This window comes from Bradysia coprophila, assembly GCF_014529535.1.
Source record: "Bradysia coprophila strain Holo2 chromosome IV unlocalized genomic scaffold, BU_Bcop_v1 contig_5, whole genome shotgun sequence".
Classification (NCBI taxonomy): domain Eukaryota; kingdom Metazoa; phylum Arthropoda; class Insecta; order Diptera; family Sciaridae; genus Bradysia; species Bradysia coprophila.
The window spans coordinates 8,743,942-8,766,386 of NW_023503374.1; the positions used below are offsets into that span (position 1 = coordinate 8,743,942).

A 22,445-nucleotide genomic window follows, 5' to 3' on the forward strand; every position below is an offset into this window, starting at 1 on the left:
AAATTGAGAAATTTTTCGGTTTTAACTATTGGAAATTGTAAGATTCTCCAATTTCTGCAGTTGATAGAATAGTGATTCTGTTGCTATGCATTCATAGGAGCCGTGATATATCCTTTGCGCTCGCCGGAGTGTTTGATTTTTGAGGTGCGAGTATACATACAGTCAACGTGGGCTCAAGAACTTTTTTCTCTTTTGTTTATACATTATTTTCACCGTAGAGCAACCTAACAAACGCGAATGAAACTTCATTGCGAGATTCGCTCACAGTGACACATTAAAATCCTTTCGAACATTGCAATTTTGTTCAAAGTTCTGAATCGAAATGGAAGATTTTAACGAAATTTTAGATTTTATTAAAGCTGTCGGGTATGTGGCCATGTAAAATTATTTGAAAATAGGCAAAATGTGAAGTGAATAGGCCTAATAGGAAAAGGTGAATTCTATGAGATAATAGCATGCCGGTTCGGACAGATAAAAAGATCGATAGAGTGACGGAAATCGTTAGTTAGTTCACCGTGTCTTCATAATTCGATGTTTTCCAATAGTTCGGGAATAGACATTTCACATACGACAAGCATATGACTAGCACAAGTGCAAGTTGTGAATCTGTTACTTCTGCCACTCCTTTTGATCTCCATATTTTCACCACATTGACAAAATCTTCTACTTCATTAGTTCAAACAACTAGGTTGTTGCTATCAGAAAGACTTCATTATCCAGCGTTCATACTCATTTAGACTTTCGCTGCAGTATAAGCAGATGACATAGCCGCCTTGAATCAGACGTTCGCCCACGCTTGTAAATAATGTTTCAAAAGATCGCTCAAAAGGGAATAGAAACCAAAAATGATAAAAGTGTCAAAGTGATAGAATTCACTGTGTTGTACTACCACTGTACAAATCACATTACGTCTCATCAATAAATTAAATTGCAAAACATTTTTTTGTCGCAGGTACGATGGAAAAAGTGTAGCCGACGAAAAGGATATCTCAGAAATAATAAATGATGGAGCCAAGTCCAAGAAATTTCGTGACCTTATGGCATGGATCACGGACGAGATAAGAGTTCTGGCGAATATTGAAGAGAAAGTAATTTTGACGTCATCCGATTTCTGCTTAGCTTTTTACTATGTTGCACAATGTTGCAGGTTAGCGGCGATGGTGAAATCAATGATTTCATGATAGAGTTGTCCGGATTCTTAAAAGAAATGTTGTGTCCATTCCAATCGTTCATTTCCGGACCGGTTTCGCAGCGCTTTCTGTCGGTCGAATCGCGATTGATCATATTGGATTATCTGCTGACTGAACTAATGGCTATGAAAATGTGCCACAAACTGAAACCGAAAGAGGCTGTTGTGATCGAAGTGGTAAGTGTTGAATTTGTCCTCGTTTCCTATTGGAATCTATAGAATTTTCATTGAACATTCAGTCGGAAAGTCCAGCTGCTGCTGCACTGAAAAGTATCGCTACAACGTTAAAAATTGGCAAACCGCCGAACAATGTGCCAATCGGTGTGGTGTTTGAAAAAATCAGTACGAAGCTTACAGAAGTTCTGCAGAAATGTGGTAAGACGTTCATTTCGATCGAGTTTCAGATGTCTCTCTAATCCAACTCGTTTTGTTCTCGCAGGGCCTGCTCAATTGGGCAGTCCGTTATTTAACCCTGATAAGCCATTACTGGAAAAACAATGGAATCGACTTGAGGATGTGCGAAAAGACTTGGACACTGAATACGACCTCCGACGGCAAATGTTAATCACCCGATTAGATGTTACGATTCAATCGTTTCAGGTATGCTTTCTGTTCGTTCACGTGAAACGGCATTTAATTCTTTTCTCTTTTTACCAAAAATTCAATCAGTGGTCGGACAGAACGCAAGGTAAAGAGGATCAAATTGCCGCTCGTTACACTGGTCCCCGTAAATTTTTAGAATCCATTCAATACGGTGGACACCAAACGGATATAGTAGCGCTGTTAGCAGCAAGAGACGATGTGGCTATCATCGAAAAGACTAGGTAGGTCAGATTAGTAACTTTCGTCTCTACTTTTGTTGTTCATACGAGATTGTCTTCGACTACAGCTGCGCAAATGTACGAAAGAATACTCAAGCATCTATTCAGAAACACGTAATCGGAAGGGTACCTGATCGAGGCGGTAGAGCTTATGAGGTATGGATTTGGAGTTGGGAGTGTAATTCTACGGTCTAACGTTAAACGTTTCATTATTAGCATGCTCCACCACCTCCAGAAATGCCGTTCTGGCAGCAACGAAGCGCTGGAGGACAACAAGGAGGAGGCCGCGGAGGAGGAAGGGTAAGTTTGACTAGAATATTAGTCCCAAGTTGAGTCAACGACTACTGACAACATTTATACTCAACTATACTGTCGATTGTTGCCATGGTCGTGGGTGGGTAATTTTCAATGTATTGTTGTCAGATCCTTTAAATCAGTAAACATTTTGGACGGAAAAAAATTTCCAGGATTTTTCATGTCCGAAAAGGAAACTCGATTTTTTTTTATTACGCAGAGGGATCTTGATTCAGCCTGTCTAATGTGCTGCGATTCTTTTTGTTGAAATATTCTCTGCATTACATGGCCTGCCTTAACCGAAGTCATTTTATATTAGCAATGAAAATTTCTCTCAAATTTTAGGGAGGAGCTCAACCTCAACGATCTAATGCTCAAAACGCTGGTGGATATCAACAAAAAGGAAACTACCAACCACAGGGAAACAATCAACAACAAGGAAACTATCAACAACCACAAGGAAATTATCAACAGCAAGGCAAAGGAAACTATCAACAAGGAAATTATCAACAACAGGGAAATTATCAACAGCAAGGAAATTATCAACAGCAAGGAAATTATCATCAGCAACCGGCTGGCGGTTATAGTAACAACCGTGGATCGGGGCGAGTTCAAGGTGGCTGGTCACAAGCAGGTAGTAATGATGGCTTGTGTATGTGCTTGTGTAGAACTCACATGAATAATTTCAGGCGCACAAAGTTACGATGGTAATGGTCAACAACAAGGTGGTAACAGAAACAGTGGTGGCTTTGGAGGTAATGGTGGAGATAGTAATTACAATTCTGGTGGCTATAATAATGGAAGAGGTCAATCGAATTACCGTCGCGGAGGTGGTGGTGGTCGCAGATAAACTGTCTGAAAATGATCTTTTGTCAACATTGTAACAACAACTTGAATATTTTAAATAAAAATTGAATTGCTGTGAAACTGAAATTTTATGTGTGGTCTCGACTGTTATCCAGGATTCAATTGATCCTTGCCAAATGGACTCTTCTGCAATCTCATTTAGTTTGCTAGATGCATCGAAGTAAGCCTCGTTAGATTATCCGTCATGAAAAATAATTTGTTGTAAAAATTGTTACGTTAAATTAAGTAAAGAATATCTCGTGTGTTTGGTAAATAAACCGATAGAGCCGGTCAAGAGAATGTCTGGAAATGTAAGTGTTTGTACTTTCGAGAATAAAATGAATGGACGCTAAAGGAAGTCCAGTCATTCAGATAGAGTAAACATTATGTCCTTAGTTCAGTGTCCTTTCTGTAGTGGAAACAAGTGTGTGCAAAACTTCATCAAACATTTCCAAAAAGAATCTGTGTCAATTTCAGCAACTGCATCACATAATTCTATATTCTAGAGTCTTAAGTTCCAATTTCGAACTAAAGATTGTTTTGCTAGGAACCTATTTTGAAAAGAATTTTCAACTCTTAAGCATGTAGCTTTTAACCGATCTATGAAATAGACCTTTCACAAACGTACCGACATTTATAACGATTGAATCTGTTACTACATTAGTTCAAAGTGTCGTACAGTGTTCAATAAAAAATCTTTTACTTCATTTGATTTAACCTTTGTTTTGCTGTAAGACCAAGTTTACCGGCGATCCTTGATAAGAGAGGTTTTACCTTAGACGGTGCGATTATTTTCTCCTAACATTTCATTTGTTCCAGCAAACTCCGGTATACGATTCTCTCAGCAAGAAATACGAAACTACACGACGAAGAATTTTTAAGGTGAGTGGATCGAGACAGTTAAAACATGAAACATAGGGTAAACACGGCGTATTCAAAGCCTTAGAGTTACGATAATGCTGTGAATACTGAAGGTTTCATAGATGATGGGAACTAAACATCTAGCATAGCTCCCGTATCGAATCTGTTCTTTCGATCGAAGTATTTTCAACATAAAATTAGTTATTTTCATGTGTCGGGGCCGAAAATGAGGAAGTTTTGAGATTTTTCTCTGGTTTTCGACCCCTTACATGAAAAATTTTTTGTGTTACAACCCGCGAAATTGCCTAAAAACAATCGTCCAAAACAGATACACAAAAAATCTTGTTAGCTTTAACACGGACTAGACAACCTTATTAAAAGCTCATCCAACGCTACTTTTCACAAAGCCCTAGATAATAAAAGTCAAAAAGCCTTTTTGGAAATGTATACCAAACAGCTAAACTTCTGTAAAGCTGGAAAAATCTCTATAAAATTGTATTCTACATTAGGATGACAATGGAAAATATAAAGAAAAATTGGAAATTAAAAATTGTGAGAAACGGACGTTATTTGGTTCCCTACCTTTCGAAGGAAATACTAATTGGAAGCTGGACGATCTCTCCGTCATTGTCGATGATGACGAAGATCGAAAATCTGATCGGGGAAATGGTGAATATAAAAACAAAAAATTTCGTTGAAATCTTAATCGAGTACAAAAAAGTAAGACAGTTTTCGTATTCTTAATCCATTGAGTGTACAAACACAGCGAAGACAAATGTGATGGCAACTCTGCAGAGCCGATCGAATGTAATTTCAAAGCTACACTGAAGAAAATTATTGACAAACTGAAAGATGATAGGTCAAAAGATGCACAAGGAGTTGTAAGACAATTTTTATTTCTAATGATTGCCTTCTAGTTACAAGGAATTTTTGCAGAAAAAATTATTCGAGAAGAAATGTGATAGTGCCGCTACTGGATATTCCAAGGGTAGTGCAACGTCCGAATCTCATGTAACATAAAATCACCTACGGAAGTAAATGCAATAAAAATTTCTTTTGTTTTTCTAAGTTGAATTTTCTTTTTGAAATATTTGGCGCCAAATTCCCAAATTGTCATACTGTCCCAACCGAAATGTAAAAATATCAACTTCGTGAGAGCTCAAAAATATCAACCAACTTCACTCCAATAACCCTCTTCTTGTCGTCAGTCATTCTGTAATTTCATTGAAAGTTTTTGCTATTTTGGATAAAATACAATCGAATTGCCAATAGGAATACCAATCGAAAGGTGCAATTCTCATCAGTAAAAGACACATTTCCGATTGAAATAGTTAACATAGTAGCTGAGAGGTAAGTAAAGCTCTAGTTATTGTTGATGTAAAATGCATTGTTGCAGTACACTATAACGTCGAGCGTGTGTTTTTTTTTTACATGTTTCCTGCGACGACCTAATATTTTATTTATTATGTTTTACGAATCCAGATTTGTTCGCTGCGGATAGCCAAATATTTTTGTTTTGTTGACTTTATACGTCGATGATACCGGTGATAAGGTGTTAAATGAGCGCTTAAATATCAGATTTATCTGTGCAAATGTGTTTCGAAATTTAATTTGCAGTATTTTTCACTCGACTTTTTAAATAGAATTGCACAATACATACGTGTACAGTGACAGCGTTGATATTTCATTTGTAAATTCCTAAAATAAATTGACCAAATCATTGAGTAAATAACTGGATTTATTTACAGTTTCTTCGATTATCTAGACAATATCGTATCTATGATGGCCGATCAACAGTTTTTCCTAAAATGGAACGATTTTCAAACAAATATGGTCACTTCATTCAGACATTTACGGGACGAGAAAAGCTTCACAGATGTAAGTAAACAAATGGTTCTAAATCTCTAGTCTGTACGAGAATGGTTTCAGTGTTGACTTGCTGATATTAAATTTACCGCTACTGATACTGTTAGTGCTACGCTGGACATATGTTCTATTGTTTGTTCTTTTGTTTATAATTTCGATTTGATTTGTGATGAAAAGGGCTAATATCCTGCGGTATGGCTTAAGATTAAGAAATTTATAAATGGACATCCTTTCGGTAGCAAAGTCTTAATTTTCTGGTGAGATGAAACAATCAGTTGATGATCCAGTCCATAACCTAACCTTTAAATAGGACTACACATTGTATTCGTAAGCGGAGAAAGTAAGAATGACTTTACGTCTGATCGTGTCAGTTCAAAAATATTATCGTCCGGAAAGTTAAAGATTTTGCGTTCGGTTCCCACCTGTGATGAATTGAGAGCGTACTGTTTTGAGCATGTTGGATCGGTACGAATGTTCGTTTACTATTATGTCGCTGTACGGAGAAGGTCATCGAATATTCGAATTCTGTTTAACGCTATCTCTTATCGATCTATTAAATGTCACTGAATCGGAAAGAATTATGTAAAGAAATCAGTGTATTTTAGAGACACATACCGTAGCTCAATTGTTTGCTTAGTACTATGTTTCGCGCTTAATTTGTCGAAATTGCCGCGACTAATTAGTACAATAGTGATCTATGGACAGTCGCATGTACTGTTTACTGTTAAAACTGAGAGATATTTGATCGTTGTATTTTGAGCTTTTCATTGATTCTACTTACTATGTGCGAGTTGTATAGCGTTGCTGCTCCCATTAATTTGTTTCCAATAAACTTTGTTTGTAAAAGAAATTGCTTTGTTTCAGGTAACATTGGCATGCGAAGGACAAACGTGTAAAGCACATAAAATGGTATTGTCGGCTTGCAGTCCATACTTTAAGTCATTGTTGGAGGTAAGTTGCGGTCGAAAAAACTTATTGCCACTTACATTGAAAAAAACTGACTTTCATTCAACACAGGAAAATCCATCAAAGCACCCGATTATTATTCTAAAAGACGTCTCATACACCCACCTGCAAGCCATTTTAGAATTTATGTATGCGGGAGAAGTAAATGTTTCGCAAGAACAATTACCGGCCTTCCTGAAAACGGCAGATCGACTTAAGGTTAAGGGTCTAGCCGAAACTCCTGCCCCAATCAAGCGGGAAGGTTGATGACCGCATTTTTACTTTATTTTGTAAAATAATGCTATTTTTTAAAGTAATTCACACCCACACACACACACACACACGTACATCTATAAAGCAAAGCAAATTCATTTGAACGTAAAGTTTAATTAAAACAACAAAAAAATTGAAAGAAATTAAATTTGACAACAAGAAAAAAGAGAAAAATAAAATTGAGTAAAACAACAACAACACCGAATACCATATTGGAAAATGCAGTCGATTTGATTGTGGTATTTTTTGTTATACTGCACATTGTCGATGGATATTTCATTGAACTGAATTTCGGTTATATTTAGTGCACCCATTCATTGGATTTTTGTTCAGAAAATGTTTATTTTATCGAGAAAAAATAGGAAATGTTACCAACTTTTCATTGAATTTTCTTCATTTTCTTCATTTCATTTTAAATGTAATTTTTAGCTCATCGTCGCACGTAATGCTGCGTTTCTCATCGTTTAATTTCCCATCATTTAGTTTCAATTTTGATCGATTTGTTTTTCCTTCTTTTTATTGATTATATTATATCGTCAGTTTGTAAATCAATTTTTTTTCGACTTAATTGTAAGTTAAAATACAATGCAATGTTCTTTATCATTTCAAATAAATATATTTCAAATCCTATTCGTTTGATGCAGCAAGTAATTAGTAGAATAATTTTTATTAAAAAAAAAAGAAACACAATAGATCATAGAGAGTAAAACAATTTTTTTTTCTCTTTTATATAAAGGAAATGACAAAATTTATTTCATTTTAATTATATCTTTGTGCTAAGCAAATCAAGCATTTTTTCTCTATAACCTACGATATTCGAGGATCACTATAACAACAGATTTTTATGATTGTTGAAAGTTTATATGACACTAGAGCGTCACGTGTAAATGTGTCATCAGTTCATGATCTACACATTTTTGAAATCAGTGACCGTACAGGAAGTGTATAACGCGAACAACAATATTTTTCTGGCATATCATGGTAGCAAACTGTCACAATGGTTATTTGTTTACCAATGAACCAAGGAGAGAAAATAGGAAATTCCAACACGAGCGAAAGTTTGCGCCAGAGCGAAGCGAGTGTACTTTAGCCCATCAATTTGTTTCACCATTTTCAAAAATAAAAGTGACAGTTCAAAGAGAAAACGAGCCATCAGAACAGTCGGAGCGTTTGCTACGACTGAGCCCCGTACAAACCCGTATATCTATTGCGTACGTGACCCTAGTGCGTCTGTCACCCTACTGTGACCGTAAGCCTATTGCGCCGGTTAATGTAGTTAAAGTAAAATTATTATGGAATGTGTACACCTTAGAAATTGCGCATAGCGGAATTACGAAGCCCCGTTCGACGTTCCTTTCAAATGAAACAAAAATTTCAAATCGCCCTAAAATTTTAATTTATTGAGTATAAATACACAAAGGGCCCTAGTACCGGCCTTAGTCTGAGGACCCAAATTTAATTTTTTTTCAACAACATTCTATTCGGCCTTTGATTACCTTCGAAATCAAACAAAAATTACGAAAAACGAATGAAATTTACTCGAGTTCTATGTAAAATACACATAGGGCCCTAGTAGCATTTCACTTCTAAGGCCCTAACTCACGGTCCACTCACCCGATTTTAAGAAACTTTTTTTTCCTGGATTGGTATTGACAATACCTATCATTTGCCATGTCATTTATATTTCCATCGTTTGTTTTGCCATAAATATCACCAAAAGACCTTAAATCACTTAAGTGGCCCTAACTCACGAAGCCCATCTTCGAACTTAGCCTCACTATTTCGACTATCTTTCAGGGAAAAAAAATTTTAAAATCGGATTTGATTTACTCAAGATATCGACGTGACGGACAGACGGACAGACAAAATTTTTATTGCGGATTCGTCATCTATGAACATAGGCAAACACTTTGCCCTCACCGTCTGCTTTGAATTCCATCAATTACACACGGCATCGTAATCCTATAAGTCCCTTTGTACTTCGTACGGGGCTAAAAAACTCTTGCTCATGCCATTGGACAAGAGATGAGGAAATACCAAATTTCTCACCTCAGCTATCATCAGAGAGAGAGAGAGAGAGAGAGAGAGAGAGAGAGAGAGAGAGAGAGAGAGAGAGAGAGAGAGAGAGAGAGAGAGAGAGAGAGAGAGAGAGAGAGAGAGAGAGAGCGTCAACAAAACGCTATCTTCTTAACACATTTGAGTGGAGAAAATCGGTTGTGGACGGTAGATTTTAGACGGTTTCGCATGTTGTAGCCAGAACAAAGTAAGTCGACATGTGAAAGTCATCTATCACCCTCAACAGATACGCATACAACTTTTCATGCCGAGGGCCTAAATAACGAGAAAAAGTCGGAAATTTATAAATAAGTTTACTCACGACGCATTATGTACACTAACTGGCCAAGGTGTCCTCGACTCAGGAGCACCGGTTGCAGTGACTGCACTAGCTTCGTGGGCGACGTGGGCACTCTTAAAAAATCCGTTCAAAAATGTAAAAAAAGTGATTTCAGGTGTATATCCAGTGCCGGACTGGCTCAAAAAAGCCCTTCGGGCGTTGTATGGAGAAATTTTTCAAAAAGCCATTCGTTGTCATTTATCCATACAAAAATCAAAAGGCCCTTCGGGAATCGCCCGAACGCCCATAGGGCCAGTCCGGCACTGTATCCGATCAGGACATGCCTGGTGTACTGGAACTACTCGACCTCCTCTACCACCTCATATCACCTCATACCACAAGCTAAACATAATCATTTGTCTCTCAGGAAATATAAGTCAAAAACCAAAAAGTCAAATTTTCGATGTTAGGCAATCTTGGCAGTGGCACCTTTTGGACCATCGGTTCCTTCGGTAGTTCTGTAGAATTTACAAAGCTCTCAAAGCACCTAGCAGGGTAATAGAGGTTTTTACACGTCAAATAGAGTAGTATTTTGATACCAATAATACCATTAGCAGCCTTAATGGTAATTTTGCAATGACATTAAGAAAAAAAGGTATGAAAAAATTCGCATACTTCGATTAAAGTATTACTTTATTGTTTTCTGTTTCCCTGCTAGGTGCTTTGAAGCTCTACATTCCGCTAGAACATTGTTTTCAAAAATACTCTAAACTTTCCGAGTTCGAATCACAGCCCGGACACAGTTTTCGATGATCTACGTTTTCCGCACACTGACAATCGCAGACCTTAAAATTTGCAAAATTCGATACGCCCTACGGTACACGCTACCTGTAACATATACTGTCGATTACGCGGATACAAGGTTACCTGGTACTCTTGAAATTTTCAAATCTTTTTGCAGTGACGATCACTAAAAAGCGAATGTATTCAGGCTTGCAACAGATGTAGGAAGAATTGCTCCATAAAAGACTACCCAGGCTGTGGTTCTGATTCTGTAAACCTTCATCTCGTCCCAAAAGTCAAAAACAAAAATTGTGTATCAACCACCTCAAGACTTTTTATTAGAACTGATTTGAATAAATTACCACCAGTAAAAAAAACTTTTATTTTATTTAGGATCACTTCCATTCATGGCTAGAATTTGATCATAAGCCAATCGCCCCCATTTTCAATATCTTCGCCTATGCATAATCCAGTCAGCTACCATTCTTCCCACTTCCTCGGACGATTTTATTACAAAAGCATGATCAAATTTTCGCGTATCAATTTCCAAATCTAGTTCCGGTATTTTTTCTTTCAATTGATGACAATATTTCAATGGAGTCCATCCATCACTAGCACCATAATAGAATTTCAAAATCTGGTGATTGTTGCGCAAAGTTTCCAGCGTAGCTGGATCCAATTCAACAACCCGCTCCATTTCTTCATTAGCTAGAAAAAGAACCTTTTCCATGATCGTAAGGTGCGAATATTTCAATCCAGTGCCGAGGAATTGGCGAGGAATTGAGGCCATCCAAAAGTAGATCGACAACAGAAATACTTTAAAGAATACAGGAAGTTTGGAGAATATTATCACAATGAATCGCAGTAGAAACCAAATCTTTTGGAATATTTTGGTGAAATAGAATCCGTTCGGCGAAACGGCCATCCGTTCAATGGTTGGAAATAGTAGATATGAATGCTGAATCTTGTCACGAATTGCCGGCTCTCGCTTTAACATCTCGATGATCATCCAAGCTCCAATGGAATGTCCGATTAGATGAATTTTTACATCGTCCGGAACGTATGTTTCAATGAACTCCAACTGGAGGGGTAAATGAGCAGAAATGAAAAATTGATTGGAAGATGAAGGAAGTGTTGAAAATTACTTTGTGTTTAATTTGAGCATCCAAATTGTATTTGTCTTCGTTTCCACGAAGCGGAGGAACCCTACGTAAACTGGTTTCAGGCGGCTCATCGTGACCAGCATGTCCTGTAAATTTTGAACGAAAATTAGAAAGAATTGGGGGACCAGAATCGAAAGACAGGTGGTCAGTGATTCCTGAGTAAAGGAACATATTCGGTCATTTTTTGCTCTTACAGGTCAATTTACAGGTTCGTCGACCATAGAGATAAAGTAAAACCACTCACCTATAACCCAAACCGGTGTATCCGGGTCGATGTGATCATGAATGGTTTTCGAAAATTTAGTGTAAAAGCCAGGCAGTCCCGGATTACCTAAAACATTTTTGAGACTTTATCGTGCCTAACTGTCGGTATAACCTAAAACACCTTACCAGTTATGCAAATGACGACTTCTTTCTTGGGAAAAGATTCCTCAATCCATGGTGCCCACGAGATAATGTGAGTCGGAATTGAATTGATATTTATAAATGCCTCCTGCATGGTACCAGTGTAATTTTATTGAACTTTGGAGCTTAATCAGCAGTCAGCCAAGTATGTAAAATCACTTCGTGTTTTTTTTTATTTAATTCTTATTGTTCCTATGTTGTGTGATAACAATCGTGAGTGTTTATGTATTTAGTGCACTCAAAAGACTCAAACATTTCATAAACATTGGAACAGTGTTGCAATCTGAACACATTTGTCAACAGTTGTCTTAGAGCAGCTCTGCTGCACCGCTTAATGAATACTTGTCAGAAAGTAGTATGTTTCTGTGAATATTCAGGGTAAACGACAGTATGTTTAATGAGATTACATCAGGGCCTACTTTTTGGAAACTAATTTCTTGAATTTCTCGAAATTTCTCAAATTTTCTCGAATTTCTTAAAATTTCTCGAATTTCTTAAAATTTCTCGAATTTCTTAAAATTTCTCGAATTCGAGAAATTCGCGAAACTTCAAGAAACTCGAGAAATTAGTTTCTTGAAATTTCTTGAATTTCTCGAAGTTTCTTGAATTTCTCAAAGTTTCTTGATTTTCTCTAAAAGTTTCTAAAAAGTAGGCCCTGGATTACATTCTATAATCTGGAAGAACCGGTTGAGTTGATAACGAAGATTTTCTCGATTTTCTCTAAAAGTTTCTAAAAAGTAGGCCCTGGATTACATTCTATAATCTGGAAGAACCGGTTGAGTTGATAACGAAGGTTGATCAGGTTGATCACCTGACTATCATGGTTACGGTATGAGTTTGACACAAGTCTGTATTGTGCTGGCAACGCTGTTTCTGTCACTCATTGAAAGGAAAACCGCCTGACAGCGCCTTCATTAAACGTCAAATTTATGCAAAACAAAAAGAAAATGTCGGACTCTGTTGAATTACAATAAAAAAAGCGAATTTCTTTAACAATTCGGGAGCATCTGAGTATCAAGTAAAGACGCATCATAGGCCAGGTAATCAAATTAACTAAAAACAATCGATTTAAGTTTTATGTATCAAAAGCAAACATGTAAACAATGTTTGTTCGTTGGTTCTTTTTTGTCCATTTCTTGTGACGGAATTAGTGAATCCCTACAAAGCGGTGCCTTCTGACGGAAGTTTCTTTGTTGTAAAAAAAAGTTTTATGTGAAAATGTTAATTGCTGCAAACAATGTCGACAAAATACAGTGACTCCAGCTAAGTTCCAGCTTTAGGATGAAACAATAAAGCGAAGATTCCTTCGCCTCCGATAAATGCGTAGATGCATAAAATGGATGGATGGGTGCGTTGAAAAAGCACATTATTCTACAAATCTGTTGATTGCTTGTTTCTGTAAATCAATAGTGATAGAAAGTGGACGAACCGGGGTATAAACAATCTGATGGCATTGGTGGTCAAAAGTCAATTTGAAAAACGTTACCCAGCAATTCCATTATAAATCCACTTTGGATTTGTCGATTTACTAGCCTTCGACGCAGTGGCATTGAAGCTACTCCTACAGTATGTGAACGGAGCGTCGTCACTTTTGGAATGTTTAATTCAACATGTTTTCACATTTGCTTCGCATTAGAATTTAATTTCTTAGAGCTTCAAGTAACAAACCATCAAATGGTACTGGAAGCTCATAAAAAAGACCAAACAATGAACGTGAAACTTACGATATCAACATGCATTCAACAGTGAACACAACACCGCTTTCGTTACTGTAACCATTCTTGTCCACCTCAAAAGATCATAAAGAAGGTCGTTTCATCATCTCATCTGGATGAACATCACCTTTCCGGTTGACTGTGCTCCGATCTAACTTCAAACTTTCGCAATTTCGTACACTCAATCTTCAATGAATCTCCCGATTATTTATTGTTCGAAGAGAAATATGCTCTGACCTGGTGTAAGTATAAGGTCCAGATGTAAGCAAAAAAAAAGACGTTGTCGTAACTTGGCGGTGCGATTCATTTACTACAATGTGTTTTTCCTTTTGTATAATTTGGCCCACAGATTGACCAAATAACATCATAAGTCACTTTCCAAATTAGACCGCGATTAGATATTTAAAGAAACATTTCAGAAAATCTGTCGCTAGTTCATTACATGAGCAGTAAGTAGTGTTTGCTGCATTTCCCGATTAGGTTTTGAGCGCTGCCGAAGTTAATTTGGTCACTTGTTCTGAAGTAATATCCAATAACCAAATACTACAAACTATAGTTACAAACAATGTAGCACTGCTAACGTGCATTGTTAAGTAACGATAGCGTGTAGCGTCATTTCTAGTGTTAGTAAGTATACGACTATGTTGCTAAATCGCAAAATTTGTTGAGTTATTTTGATGATTGTTTTTGTTTAAAAAAAAAATCTAATTCGCTAAGCATGTGGTGGTAAGTATTATCGTTCGATTGACTTTAATGTGAAAATATTTTCTTTTCTTTTACTTTGCAGAAATCAATCATCTAAACACTGAGAGAGGTCATGAAAAAAATTAATTAAAAACAAAACAAAAAATCTGTCGTTCTGGCACATAATAACAAATATTTCCTTGGACGATTTGTTACAAAATCAAATACGTCCAAACCGAATCGATAAAGAGCCGAATTGTCTTTATCGCATTACTTACTAGTGTTGTGTGATATTTGCTGGTGGTTGTTGATAAATTAGTGTTTGTGTTAAATCGAAAAACAGAGAGATTTCCATTCCATCTCGAAATGGATGTGGCTATTTCTAAGGTAATTATACGAAAAACAAATATTTTTTTATTTAATTTTATTTTTAAATTTATTTCGTAGATGTAACATTGAATTGATCGGAAGAATCGGTTAATATTTTTCTGATCAATTTGAGTTTTTCCAGTTAATTTTTCTTCTTCAAAGATTGTAGTAATTAAAGTTTGAACGATAAATCCGTAGTGTCTTTTCAACAAGTTCTTGATACAAATTCTAAGATATTTTATTTAAGATATTTGATTACAATACGGGGTAGCTGGGGCTCAGTTTCACGATAAGAATAAGTAATTTTGAGTGGTTAAATTTTAATCGATACGTTTGGAGAACTGGGAGACCCTTTGGGTGTGTGAGTACCAATAAACAAAGATATTTTGCCTAAGTCATTTTCAGTAAAATACACATTTTGTTCTACTGCCGACAAGACTTTTTCTTTCGCGAGATTTTCACTTTTTGTTTCAATTTATTTAGTCAAATTATTTTGTAAATATTATTGTCGCGATTGCAGAATGTCTATTCGTCAAGGAAAGCGATTGTATAAATAGACAACATTGTGTACCTTCAGGAGAAACTTTTTTTTGTGATGATTCTTTTGTTTTACATCAACATGGTGTGGCTCTATTTAATTAAATTTATTTAGAGCCATCATCATTATTCGCATCTGACTTAATTTCTAAGAAAAACTTCTTCTTATAGATATACAATATCGAGGTTATTCATGGTGCATTGTCACGGATGACATAATTTCTTTTCTTTTTCAATTCTCTTAATTTGAGAACGTGCTTAGAATCCACTTTGGGCTTACGGTTAAATATAGTTTTACTCCTAACGCCTTCGCGAGAATTATCTAAGAAAAAAAATCTTTGGCTTGGCGATGAAAATTACTGTTCGCAGCTCGGAGTAAAAATGCCCGAAGCAAAATGTCCATCGCTTTTTACATGAAACAAATTTACGCGTAAATTATGCGAATATTACTTGTGAAGTTGTAGTACTGTATAATTAGTGAATTGAATTATTGAGAGTAAGTGTAAGTAAAAGTGATGAACGGGGCATTTAAATATTTTGAAAAGAAAGTGGTTAAGGTTAAGATTAAGGTTTAGTTTTGATTAGAATGGCGAAAGTACAGTTAATTCCAATTTTGTTTGTAAATTAAATTAAATTTAAAGTTCGGTTGTGTTTATCACAATGATTAAAAGTAACTCGCGATGGATAATTTTAGTAGAACAATTTCCAATCGGAGAAACCTAATAAGGAGCTCATTCACAAAGTATGCCCTGGTGAAAATAAAATTCTCAGACGTTCGAAAAACGTATACTCACGTCTTAAAAGACATTGAGACCGTGAGTATACGTTTTTCGAAACTTTGAGACTATTATTTTCACACAGACAAGAAATGATGCGAATGGTCCCTAACTTACTTTCTATTCTTTTGCATTATTTGGTAGTCATTAAACATTTTGGTTCGATTTCTTAGTAAAAGTATTACACATACTGCGCGAGTTACTATCATTTCTTAAATATTTTTTTTGTCTGATAATTTTTCGACAAAATAAATTTTTTGCCGTGAGAATTAGGCAAAAGTGATTATAAAACAAAAAAACCGTTTTCCGCCTACTCACCAAGAAACGAGATACACTTTTTGTCTCGACATTAAACTGTTATTCATAACGAAACTATCAAAAAAGCTTCCTTTGAGCTTAAAAAAAAAAAAAAAAAAAATTAATTACCGCGAAAGAAAGGTTTCGATTGCAAGAACTTCAAATATTCCTTCCGGAAGTATGAAATTAGTGATGTTTAATACGGTGAAAATTGCATGTGAATAAGTGAATTTTTGTTTAAGTCACCGAATTTCCGTATACGTCGTACAACACATTTCCCACTATATTCTTTAAAATAAAATGCTCCGAATCGTCCGCACAAGCGTTTTGTAATTTGATGGGCTCTTCTACGATTCCGTGAATCTCATAGCTGTTGTAACAATTGAAACAATTTTGATTTAACACTCAATTTAAAATGTACGAAATTAACATTCTACTTTCTCTGAATTTTCATCTGGCTATTAGGTGGAACTGGACGTGGAGCGCCATGTACTTCGCACCAAGGTTGTACTATCCGACAAAACTGAAGGAGAAGTCTTTTCACGCAGTAAAACCCGCAATGAATCGAACATGTTCAACTACATCTGTCACCTTTGCGGCGTTAACAACTTACCCGGTGAAAGATGCTTGCAGACTCATATTGCCGGACGAAAGCATCAAATGAAATTGCAGTCGCCAATCGATGCGAAAGCCTTTCGGGCGCCCATCACCCGCAGCAAACCACAAAGTGAGTAACCATTTCTGGTTTTCGTATCCCTATCTGTTTTCAAATTGTTATTTTTCTTCAAAAAAAAAAAGTTTCCATGAATATAGCACCTGGTGAACCTGTACCACCCGGTTTCGAGAATGAAGTTAAGCAACAGGCTGAAATTCAACCAGCACTGGATCGGATCAAAGATGAGGCGTTGGTCGGATTGGAGTACATAACCGAATTGGTTTTGGGCGAGGGAAAGGAAGCGTCGTACCATTGTGTTTTGTGTGATAAACGAGGCGATCCACGAACGATTTTACATCACATAACCAGCTACAATCATCGCTTGAAATATCTGGTGAGTTTAGAACAACAATTCCACAATTAACGCAAGATCTTATTGACTAAAATACCATAACAGGAAAAGCATTTTCCGACGGTAATTCGCGAAATATCTGCATATCGTTACAATAAGGATGCTCGTGACATTATGCCGCGAATTTTGCAAGGAGTCTGCGAAGCCATCGAAGACCAATACGGGCGATTGACACCATTCGTTTACGAGTATAATTCGTACATGAGGAATCGAATGAAGTGTTTGCAGGAAATCGTTGCGGATCGTCATTTTGACGAAAAATTAGGATCAACATTTATCAACATAATTGATAGGAAGGCGATTGCGGATGCTATAACTAGTAAGTACATACGCAAATGAGCGTTAGCGCTAACGATGTAACGGGATTATTTCTCGTAGGTGGCAATAAGAACTTCAACTTGAGCAAACGGAAGAGAGAGTCATCACCGTCTGTACGAGGACTGAAAAGATCCAAAGTTGGAAATCGCGCCGATCGGAACAGCTTGGATTCGATATCTAGTGCTTCGAGTGGTTCAATGCCGAAGTAAATATTTTGGTTCGTAGGTCCGAGTAAACAAACTAATAGAAAAATCGTTTCTTGCCCACTTAGATCACCACGTCGCCATCGGCGAGTCGTTGGCACCATTGACTTACGATCAAAGTCACGATCAGGTAGCATTAGTCCAGTAAGACGTGACGATGGGAGGTACGATAGGTAACAGAAATGAAATGTAATTTTTTAGCTAACATGCGACATGTTTTTCAGTGCGTCCAATCGAGAGAAGAAGAAACAAATGTTGCCCACACCGAAGGAACTGGCTGCCCAGTCGGATCACATAGCTCGGGAAAGATACAAATGGGAAAAATATCGGTAAATATCTCGTGAAACTTGTTCAGTGATGACAGAAAGTTGAGACAAAACATAAATTTCATTGCTATTTCTGCTGCATATTGACAAAGCTGTCCATTGAATAAATTAATTTTGTGAATTTAATTCTATTTCCATATCAGATGTATGGTCGAATTGGCGATGCCCGAGTTGGATAAAGCACTTGAAGAGCACGAAAAAAATCCCGAAAAGCATCCACTCTACCCGACAGAATGGAAGAAATTTTGGAACAGGCGCTACAAAGAATTGCAAGCGGGTATGTGTGACTGAAAGAATTCAATTTTATCTCGACCAATTTTCTACAATAAAACTTGTTCAACAGAAAAAAAGGATCCGAACAAGCACGACTTCAAGCCCGAATGGATCATATTTTGGACTCGTCGATTGAAGGAGCTACACAACGAAAATGTGGAAAAGAAGAAAGCTGAAATTCGAAAGAAACTGAATCTACCTGCGGACGGTATCGAACGTACCGATGAATTGTTGGAACAATATACGTTGAAATGTAAACGATCTCCACCACGAAACGATGAGCCCAAACGTCCGGCGAAACAACGAGTCCGTAAATCACCAAGACCACGATCGCGGTCACGTTCTCGATCCAGAACAGCACGATCGCGTTCCCGATCGCGAGGAGTACGATCACGTTCTATCAGTCCCTTTGATCATCGCAGTCGCAGTCATGGTTCTCGTCGATCCAAGTCACATTCCAGGCCTTCTGTTCGGTCTTCCCGACGTTCACCATCGAGATCACCTCCGCATGGCTACCATGACACCAGGGGCTATGATTATTATCGACATGGCGGCACTCGAGAACCACTAGACGAATGGGGTAGACCAATATACTATGGTGGCCCGCGTTCGTCGTCCTATTATTATAAACCACCACCACCAACTGAGACGCATCAAGCTCCGGTTGAAGAAGTTGAAGACGAACCGCTAACCGTTGTCTCGGTTCTACGACTGCTAACTGCTTTAGAAGAAAAGTTGGGCAGCCTTGGTCCGAAAGTCATTGATCTGTTGGCTAAAGCGCTTGCATTGGAAAAGGTCAAAGCGAATTCTGCCGACGATATGCTCATCAATGAAGATAATTGTGTGATTTTCGAAACTATCAAAGAAAAGCTGAAAGGTCAATTGATTGCCGGTGTCATCGAGCCGAACAAAATAAACGCTGTGAAGAGAGCTGTGAAAAACGTTGCAGCCATAATCCATTTAGTGAGTAAGAAATCGAAAGAACAACCATCCGAAGACGCATCGAAAACAACTGTCGAATCAAAGCCGGTATTAGAACCAACTGCTTCAGCTTCTTCGCCCGCAGTAGATCTCACAGATAAGGCCACAATTGCTAAGAATATTGCAGCCGCTTTGATTATGCAGGGAAAAACTGATATAACTTCGGAACAACTGGAAGAATTGGTTCAAGTTTACACCCAAATGGCACAAAAGGCGAAGGAAACCAAGGAATCCGTAACCACCGCACAATTTCTACAAGAGTCAGACCCATTGCCAGACGATGAAGACACGAACAATTCATCACCAGCGGAGTCGACGTCGTCTACTAGTAAAGAAAATATCGCCATACCAAGTCCGGAAAATGCGAAAGAAGAAACACCACCAGAAGATGCAGATGATGCAGTTGATGCGTCGAGCCTTCTAGAAAGTTTAACAGATTCTGATCTGCAAACTCTTCTACAGAATTTTAAAGACCTATCCACAGAGGAGCAGCAACATTTAATTGCTTATCTGAAGAAATTAGAAGCATCAGAGCCGGCTCGAGTGGAGAAGTTGCGGAAATTCGTTAACGTCGATGTCACTAAGCCCGATGACGAAGTGGTTACTGAAAAGACCGAAAAAGTAACTTTCTGTTCGTCTCGTGCATCCAAACCGGTCAGTAGTAAACCACCAGCAGACAATATCTTTTTCGACGATGAAGACGACCACCTTGCACCACCACCGAAACGTATCGGCGATTCAGATGAAGAAGATGATTATTCGTTCGATGACGTTTTTCGTGCTGTTTCTAAGAATGTGAAGGAAAAACCACATCCGACTGCAGTAAATGACGAGCAAAATGAGGAGTCTGATGCCAGCAGTACAGAGAGTACCAGTACACAAAAGTTGAGCCTATCGATTGCCGACACGCAAAATTTAATTGCAAATCTAATGGGATCCTTCCAGAAAAACGTTAAAAACATGACCTCAGCGCCTAGTGCCAACCACACTGCACCGGTTCAAACGGAGAAATCAGTACCGTTTTATCAACAACAAACTACATACTATGACGAAACGTCGAACGGAATGCCATCATCGTCGGCTGCAACGAGCTTATACGACACCAATCAGGGCAGCTACAACAATATGCCCTATTTCCAGCAAGGATACGGTCAGATGCCACCAAATAATCAACCATATCCGGTACAATATCCGAACATGAATCAAAATCAGCCAGGCTTCGGCAATCCGATGATGCAAGGTAATCCGATGGATGGTCAGCAACAGTCGATGTGGAACAACAATCAACGTATGAATTCCATGGTGCCGCATCAAGTACAGCAACGTAATAACAACAAAAATCGTCAACAATCTGGACAGCAACAGCGTAATAATCAGCAGCGATTCAAAAAGCGTTAATGAATTCGATGAATTATTTTTTTCTTTTTATTGTGAGAGATGTTTTTTACAAATTCTGTCAAGTTTCAAATGCTGCAGATTAATAGAATTGCCATCCCAATTTTTGAAGTTTTCAAATTTCACTGCATCGGTCAAGTCCATCAGTTCTGAAAAAAAGGAGAAAAGAGTTGCTTGATAAGAGGGCGATGACAATTTGGTGAGCGAATTCGGACAGAATGGAATTTATCTGTCGAGAATAAACACAGTAAATTTCCAGTGGAAAGGCTGCATATACATTCATTTCTCTCTGTAGTCTCATGCGTGTATCTTACAAAGTTACGTTAATCTATGATGTTTGACCCAAAATATTACTAAGATAGACCACGAAGGTCAAAACACTCTTCGTGGAGTCGGAAAGCAACAGGCTGGCTTAAAAAAATGCGCAATATTTGATTGTTAGCCCGAACGAAGTACTGGAACTTAATAGGTTTGTAAGTGATAGGACTCGAAGCAGAGAGTTAATGCTAAACCTTGTTCTATTGATGACAAATCAGAAAGACCCAAGTGTTGAACAGTTCTTCGTATATATCTACTGAAGTATCGGTAAGTTTAAATGAAACGGAATCTGGCATCAAGTATTCACAATACCAGTACGGGGAAAAAAGTTAACGACTCCGTTTTTCGTGAGCAAGGACACTCGGGTAGCCATGTGTTCCTACTTATAAAAATGACTGGAATTCTATATTTTTATTGAGCTACAAGATTGTTTTGGGCTGAGCATCACAACGGACTACAAACGTCAACTTTATCTGTGCTTGTCGCACTATCATTCACCTCCGCTCCAGTTTCATTCCATATCTCTCTTGTTATGAAAACAATATTCCGAAACAGTCCTTACCGATTCCAGCTCCACTGTATTCAGCATTTTCCCTTTCGAGAGTCATTTTGATGATGCTTAATCTACTAGCGTGTTGATTAGATCGGTTTTTACAGATCGACTGCTTCAAATTGATTTGTTCCACCTCATCATCGAATCTCTTCAAGTATCTGCAAATCGATATATTCGCAAAAATAAGAAAATGAAAGCAAATTAGGATCGTGCCATTGCCACTTACATGCTAATCAGTTCGTCAAATTCGGTCTTAGATAGTGGTGTCGTTCGATCAACAAGTGCTTCGGTGAACCACATAAACTTTTCCCCAAGAATGTTCGATTTGACTGCATGCCCTAGCTTGATTTTACTTCGGTTGTTGTATCTAAATGAAGGAACGAAGTAGAATGATTGAAACAACAAAACATATTAGAAATCGTTCTTACCTTTTGGCCTTTTTCGCTAATGCCAAAGTCTTACGACTGTTGGGATGCTTACATTTGGTAATGTCCTTGATAAGACTTGTTGGTGCCTGTTTTTAACAAACAAATGTTGATTTTAAGGTGGTGAAGATGATTAACGAAATTGTCTCACCATTGGTGCTCTTTGAATATCCACAAAACAGGGCAATATATTCAGCCGTTCCTTTAACTATTCAGACGAATTTTTGTGTACACAATACTTTCCGAGCAGCACGTTGTTTTGGAATTGAATGACACTGATGACATTTCTGCATGTATAGTCCGTATAGTCACTCTACTACTGCCCTCTACCGACATATACTCAACTCTACCAATTTTAAATGTGGACAAAACATCGACTCGCATTGATGAATCATTGCTCTTTTGTATATAAGAAAAGACGCTCTGC

The 22,445-nt window shown here is 37.6% G+C and overlaps 7 protein-coding genes across 10 annotated transcripts in view; 5 read left to right on the forward strand and 2 right to left on the reverse strand.

The window, feature by feature from the left end:
- Positions 1-218: 218 nt before the first annotated feature.
- LOC119071452 (protein FAM98A) lies at positions 219-3,240 on the forward strand. Its single transcript, XM_037176302.1, has 10 exons — positions 219-366; positions 953-1,088; positions 1,148-1,366; positions 1,429-1,564; positions 1,629-1,789; positions 1,859-2,013; positions 2,079-2,166; positions 2,227-2,310; positions 2,650-2,938; positions 2,994-3,240. The coding sequence occupies exons 1-10, from the start codon at positions 323-325 to the stop codon at positions 3,152-3,154; spliced, it is 1,473 nt and encodes a 490-aa protein (XP_037032197.1). The 5' UTR covers positions 219-322; the 3' UTR covers positions 3,155-3,240.
- Positions 3,241-3,313: 73 nt separating this feature from the next.
- On the forward strand, positions 3,314-5,079 carry LOC119071453. Of its 2 annotated transcripts, XM_037176303.1 has the most exons (5): positions 3,314-3,461; positions 3,970-4,032; positions 4,521-4,680; positions 4,765-4,892; positions 4,948-5,079. In XM_037176303.1, the coding sequence occupies exons 1-5, from the start codon at positions 3,450-3,452 to the stop codon at positions 5,029-5,031; spliced, it is 447 nt and encodes a 148-aa protein (XP_037032198.1). In that variant the 5' UTR covers positions 3,314-3,449; the 3' UTR covers positions 5,032-5,079. The 2 variants fall into 2 exon arrangements, with proteins under 2 accessions (XP_037032198.1, XP_037032199.1); XM_037176304.1 differs by lacking the exon at positions 3,970-4,032 and having other exon boundaries at positions 3,315-3,461.
- A 98-nt stretch (positions 5,080-5,177) lies between these two features.
- LOC119072039 (longitudinals lacking protein-like) lies at positions 5,178-7,220 on the forward strand. Of its 2 annotated transcripts, none has more exons than XM_037177158.1 (4): positions 5,178-5,361; positions 5,760-5,889; positions 6,742-6,828; positions 6,895-7,220. In XM_037177158.1, exons 2-4 carry the CDS (start codon positions 5,791-5,793, stop codon positions 7,087-7,089), a joined length of 381 nt encoding a protein of 126 aa, XP_037033053.1. In that variant the 5' UTR covers positions 5,178-5,361; positions 5,760-5,790; the 3' UTR covers positions 7,090-7,220. The 2 variants fall into 2 exon arrangements, with proteins under 2 accessions (XP_037033053.1, XP_037033052.1); XM_037177157.1 differs by lacking the exon at positions 5,178-5,361 and adding an exon at positions 5,560-5,701.
- A 3,302-nt stretch (positions 7,221-10,522) lies between these two features.
- Positions 10,523-12,181, reverse strand: LOC119072040 (lipid droplet-associated hydrolase). Its single transcript, XM_037177159.1, has 4 exons — positions 11,767-12,181; positions 11,621-11,707; positions 11,359-11,462; positions 10,523-11,294 (listed from the first exon to the last, which is right to left on the reverse strand). Exons 1-4 carry the CDS (start codon positions 11,873-11,875, stop codon positions 10,659-10,661), a joined length of 936 nt encoding a protein of 311 aa, XP_037033054.1. The 5' UTR covers positions 11,876-12,181; the 3' UTR covers positions 10,523-10,658.
- A 236-nt stretch (positions 12,182-12,417) lies between these two features.
- Positions 12,418-22,445, forward strand: part of LOC119072043 (serine/arginine repetitive matrix protein 2-like) — a 29,645-nt gene continuing 19,617 nt past the window's right edge. The window contains exon 1 of the mRNA XM_037177165.1: positions 12,418-12,429. The gene's annotated coding sequence lies outside the window, so the exon portion shown is untranslated. The remainder of the gene's footprint in view (positions 12,430-22,445) is intronic.
- On the forward strand, positions 12,688-20,825 carry LOC119072044 (uncharacterized protein CG7065). Of its 2 annotated transcripts, XM_037177168.1 has the most exons (10): positions 12,688-12,821; positions 14,284-14,567; positions 16,625-16,886; positions 16,958-17,208; positions 17,272-17,545; positions 17,605-17,749; positions 17,816-17,911; positions 17,972-18,076; positions 18,217-18,350; positions 18,417-20,825. In XM_037177168.1, exons 2-10 carry the CDS (start codon positions 14,547-14,549, stop codon positions 20,723-20,725), a joined length of 3,597 nt encoding a protein of 1,198 aa, XP_037033063.1. In that variant the 5' UTR covers positions 12,688-12,821; positions 14,284-14,546; the 3' UTR covers positions 20,726-20,825. The 2 variants fall into 2 exon arrangements, with proteins under 2 accessions (XP_037033063.1, XP_037033064.1); XM_037177169.1 differs by lacking the exon at positions 14,284-14,567 and having other exon boundaries at positions 12,689-12,821.
- Positions 20,730-22,410, reverse strand: LOC119072047 (translation machinery-associated protein 16 homolog). Its single transcript, XM_037177174.1, has 5 exons — positions 22,170-22,410; positions 22,022-22,107; positions 21,820-21,960; positions 21,603-21,751; positions 20,730-20,871 (listed from the first exon to the last, which is right to left on the reverse strand). Exons 1-5 carry the CDS (start codon positions 22,170-22,172, stop codon positions 20,753-20,755), a joined length of 498 nt encoding a protein of 165 aa, XP_037033069.1. The 5' UTR covers positions 22,173-22,410; the 3' UTR covers positions 20,730-20,752.

What these genes read in the sequence shown, in the direction of transcription:
- LOC119071452 (XM_037176302.1), top strand. Translation starts at nt 323, where the DNA reads ATGGAAGATTTTAACGAAATTTTAGATTTTATTAAAGCTGTCGG. An exon ending in GATTTTATTAAAGCTGTCGG is followed by an intron (nt 367 to 952) that starts GTATGTGGCCAT and finishes TTTTTGTCGCAG; the next exon opens with GTACGATGGAAAAAGTGTAG. An exon ending in AGGTGGCTGGTCACAAGCAG is followed by an intron (nt 2,939 to 2,993) that starts GTAGTAATGATG and finishes GAATAATTTCAG; the next exon opens with GCGCACAAAGTTACGATGGT.
- LOC119071453 (XM_037176303.1), top strand. An exon ending in AAAATCTGATCGGGGAAATG is followed by an intron (nt 4,681 to 4,764) that starts GTGAATATAAAA and finishes TAATCCATTGAG; the next exon opens with TGTACAAACACAGCGAAGAC. An exon ending in CAAAAGATGCACAAGGAGTT is followed by an intron (nt 4,893 to 4,947) that starts GTAAGACAATTT and finishes GAATTTTTGCAG; the next exon opens with AAAAAATTATTCGAGAAGAA.
- LOC119072039 (XM_037177158.1), top strand. Translation starts at nt 5,791, where the DNA reads ATGATGGCCGATCAACAGTTTTTCCTAAAATGGAACGATTTTCAAACA. An exon ending in ACGAGAAAAGCTTCACAGAT is followed by an intron (nt 5,890 to 6,741) that starts GTAAGTAAACAA and finishes GCTTTGTTTCAG; the next exon opens with GTAACATTGGCATGCGAAGG. An exon ending in ACTTTAAGTCATTGTTGGAG is followed by an intron (nt 6,829 to 6,894) that starts GTAAGTTGCGGT and finishes CATTCAACACAG; the next exon opens with GAAAATCCATCAAAGCACCC.
- LOC119072040 (XM_037177159.1), bottom strand. Translation starts at nt 11,875, where the DNA reads ATGCAGGAGGCATTTATAAATATCAATTCAATTCCGACTCACATTATC. An exon ending in AGTCGTCATTTGCATAACTG is followed by an intron (nt 11,708 to 11,766) that starts GTAAGGTGTTTT and finishes AAAATGTTTTAG; the next exon opens with GTAATCCGGGACTGCCTGGC. An exon ending in TACACCGGTTTGGGTTATAG is followed by an intron (nt 11,463 to 11,620) that starts GTGAGTGGTTTT and finishes CAAAATTTACAG; the next exon opens with GACATGCTGGTCACGATGAG.
- LOC119072044 (XM_037177168.1), top strand. Translation starts at nt 14,547, where the DNA reads ATGGATGTGGCTATTTCTAAG. An exon ending in CACCCGCAGCAAACCACAAA is followed by an intron (nt 16,887 to 16,957) that starts GTGAGTAACCAT and finishes AAAAAAAAAAAG; the next exon opens with TTTCCATGAATATAGCACCT. An exon ending in GTAAGACGTGACGATGGGAG is followed by an intron (nt 17,912 to 17,971) that starts GTACGATAGGTA and finishes CATGTTTTTCAG; the next exon opens with TGCGTCCAATCGAGAGAAGA.
- LOC119072047 (XM_037177174.1), bottom strand. An exon ending in TTAGCGAAAAAGGCCAAAAG is followed by an intron (nt 21,961 to 22,021) that starts GTAAGAACGATT and finishes TCCTTCATTTAG; the next exon opens with ATACAACAACCGAAGTAAAA. An exon ending in ATACAGTGGAGCTGGAATCG is followed by an intron (nt 20,872 to 21,602) that starts GTAAGGACTGTT and finishes CCTTTTTTTCAG; the next exon opens with AACTGATGGACTTGACCGAT.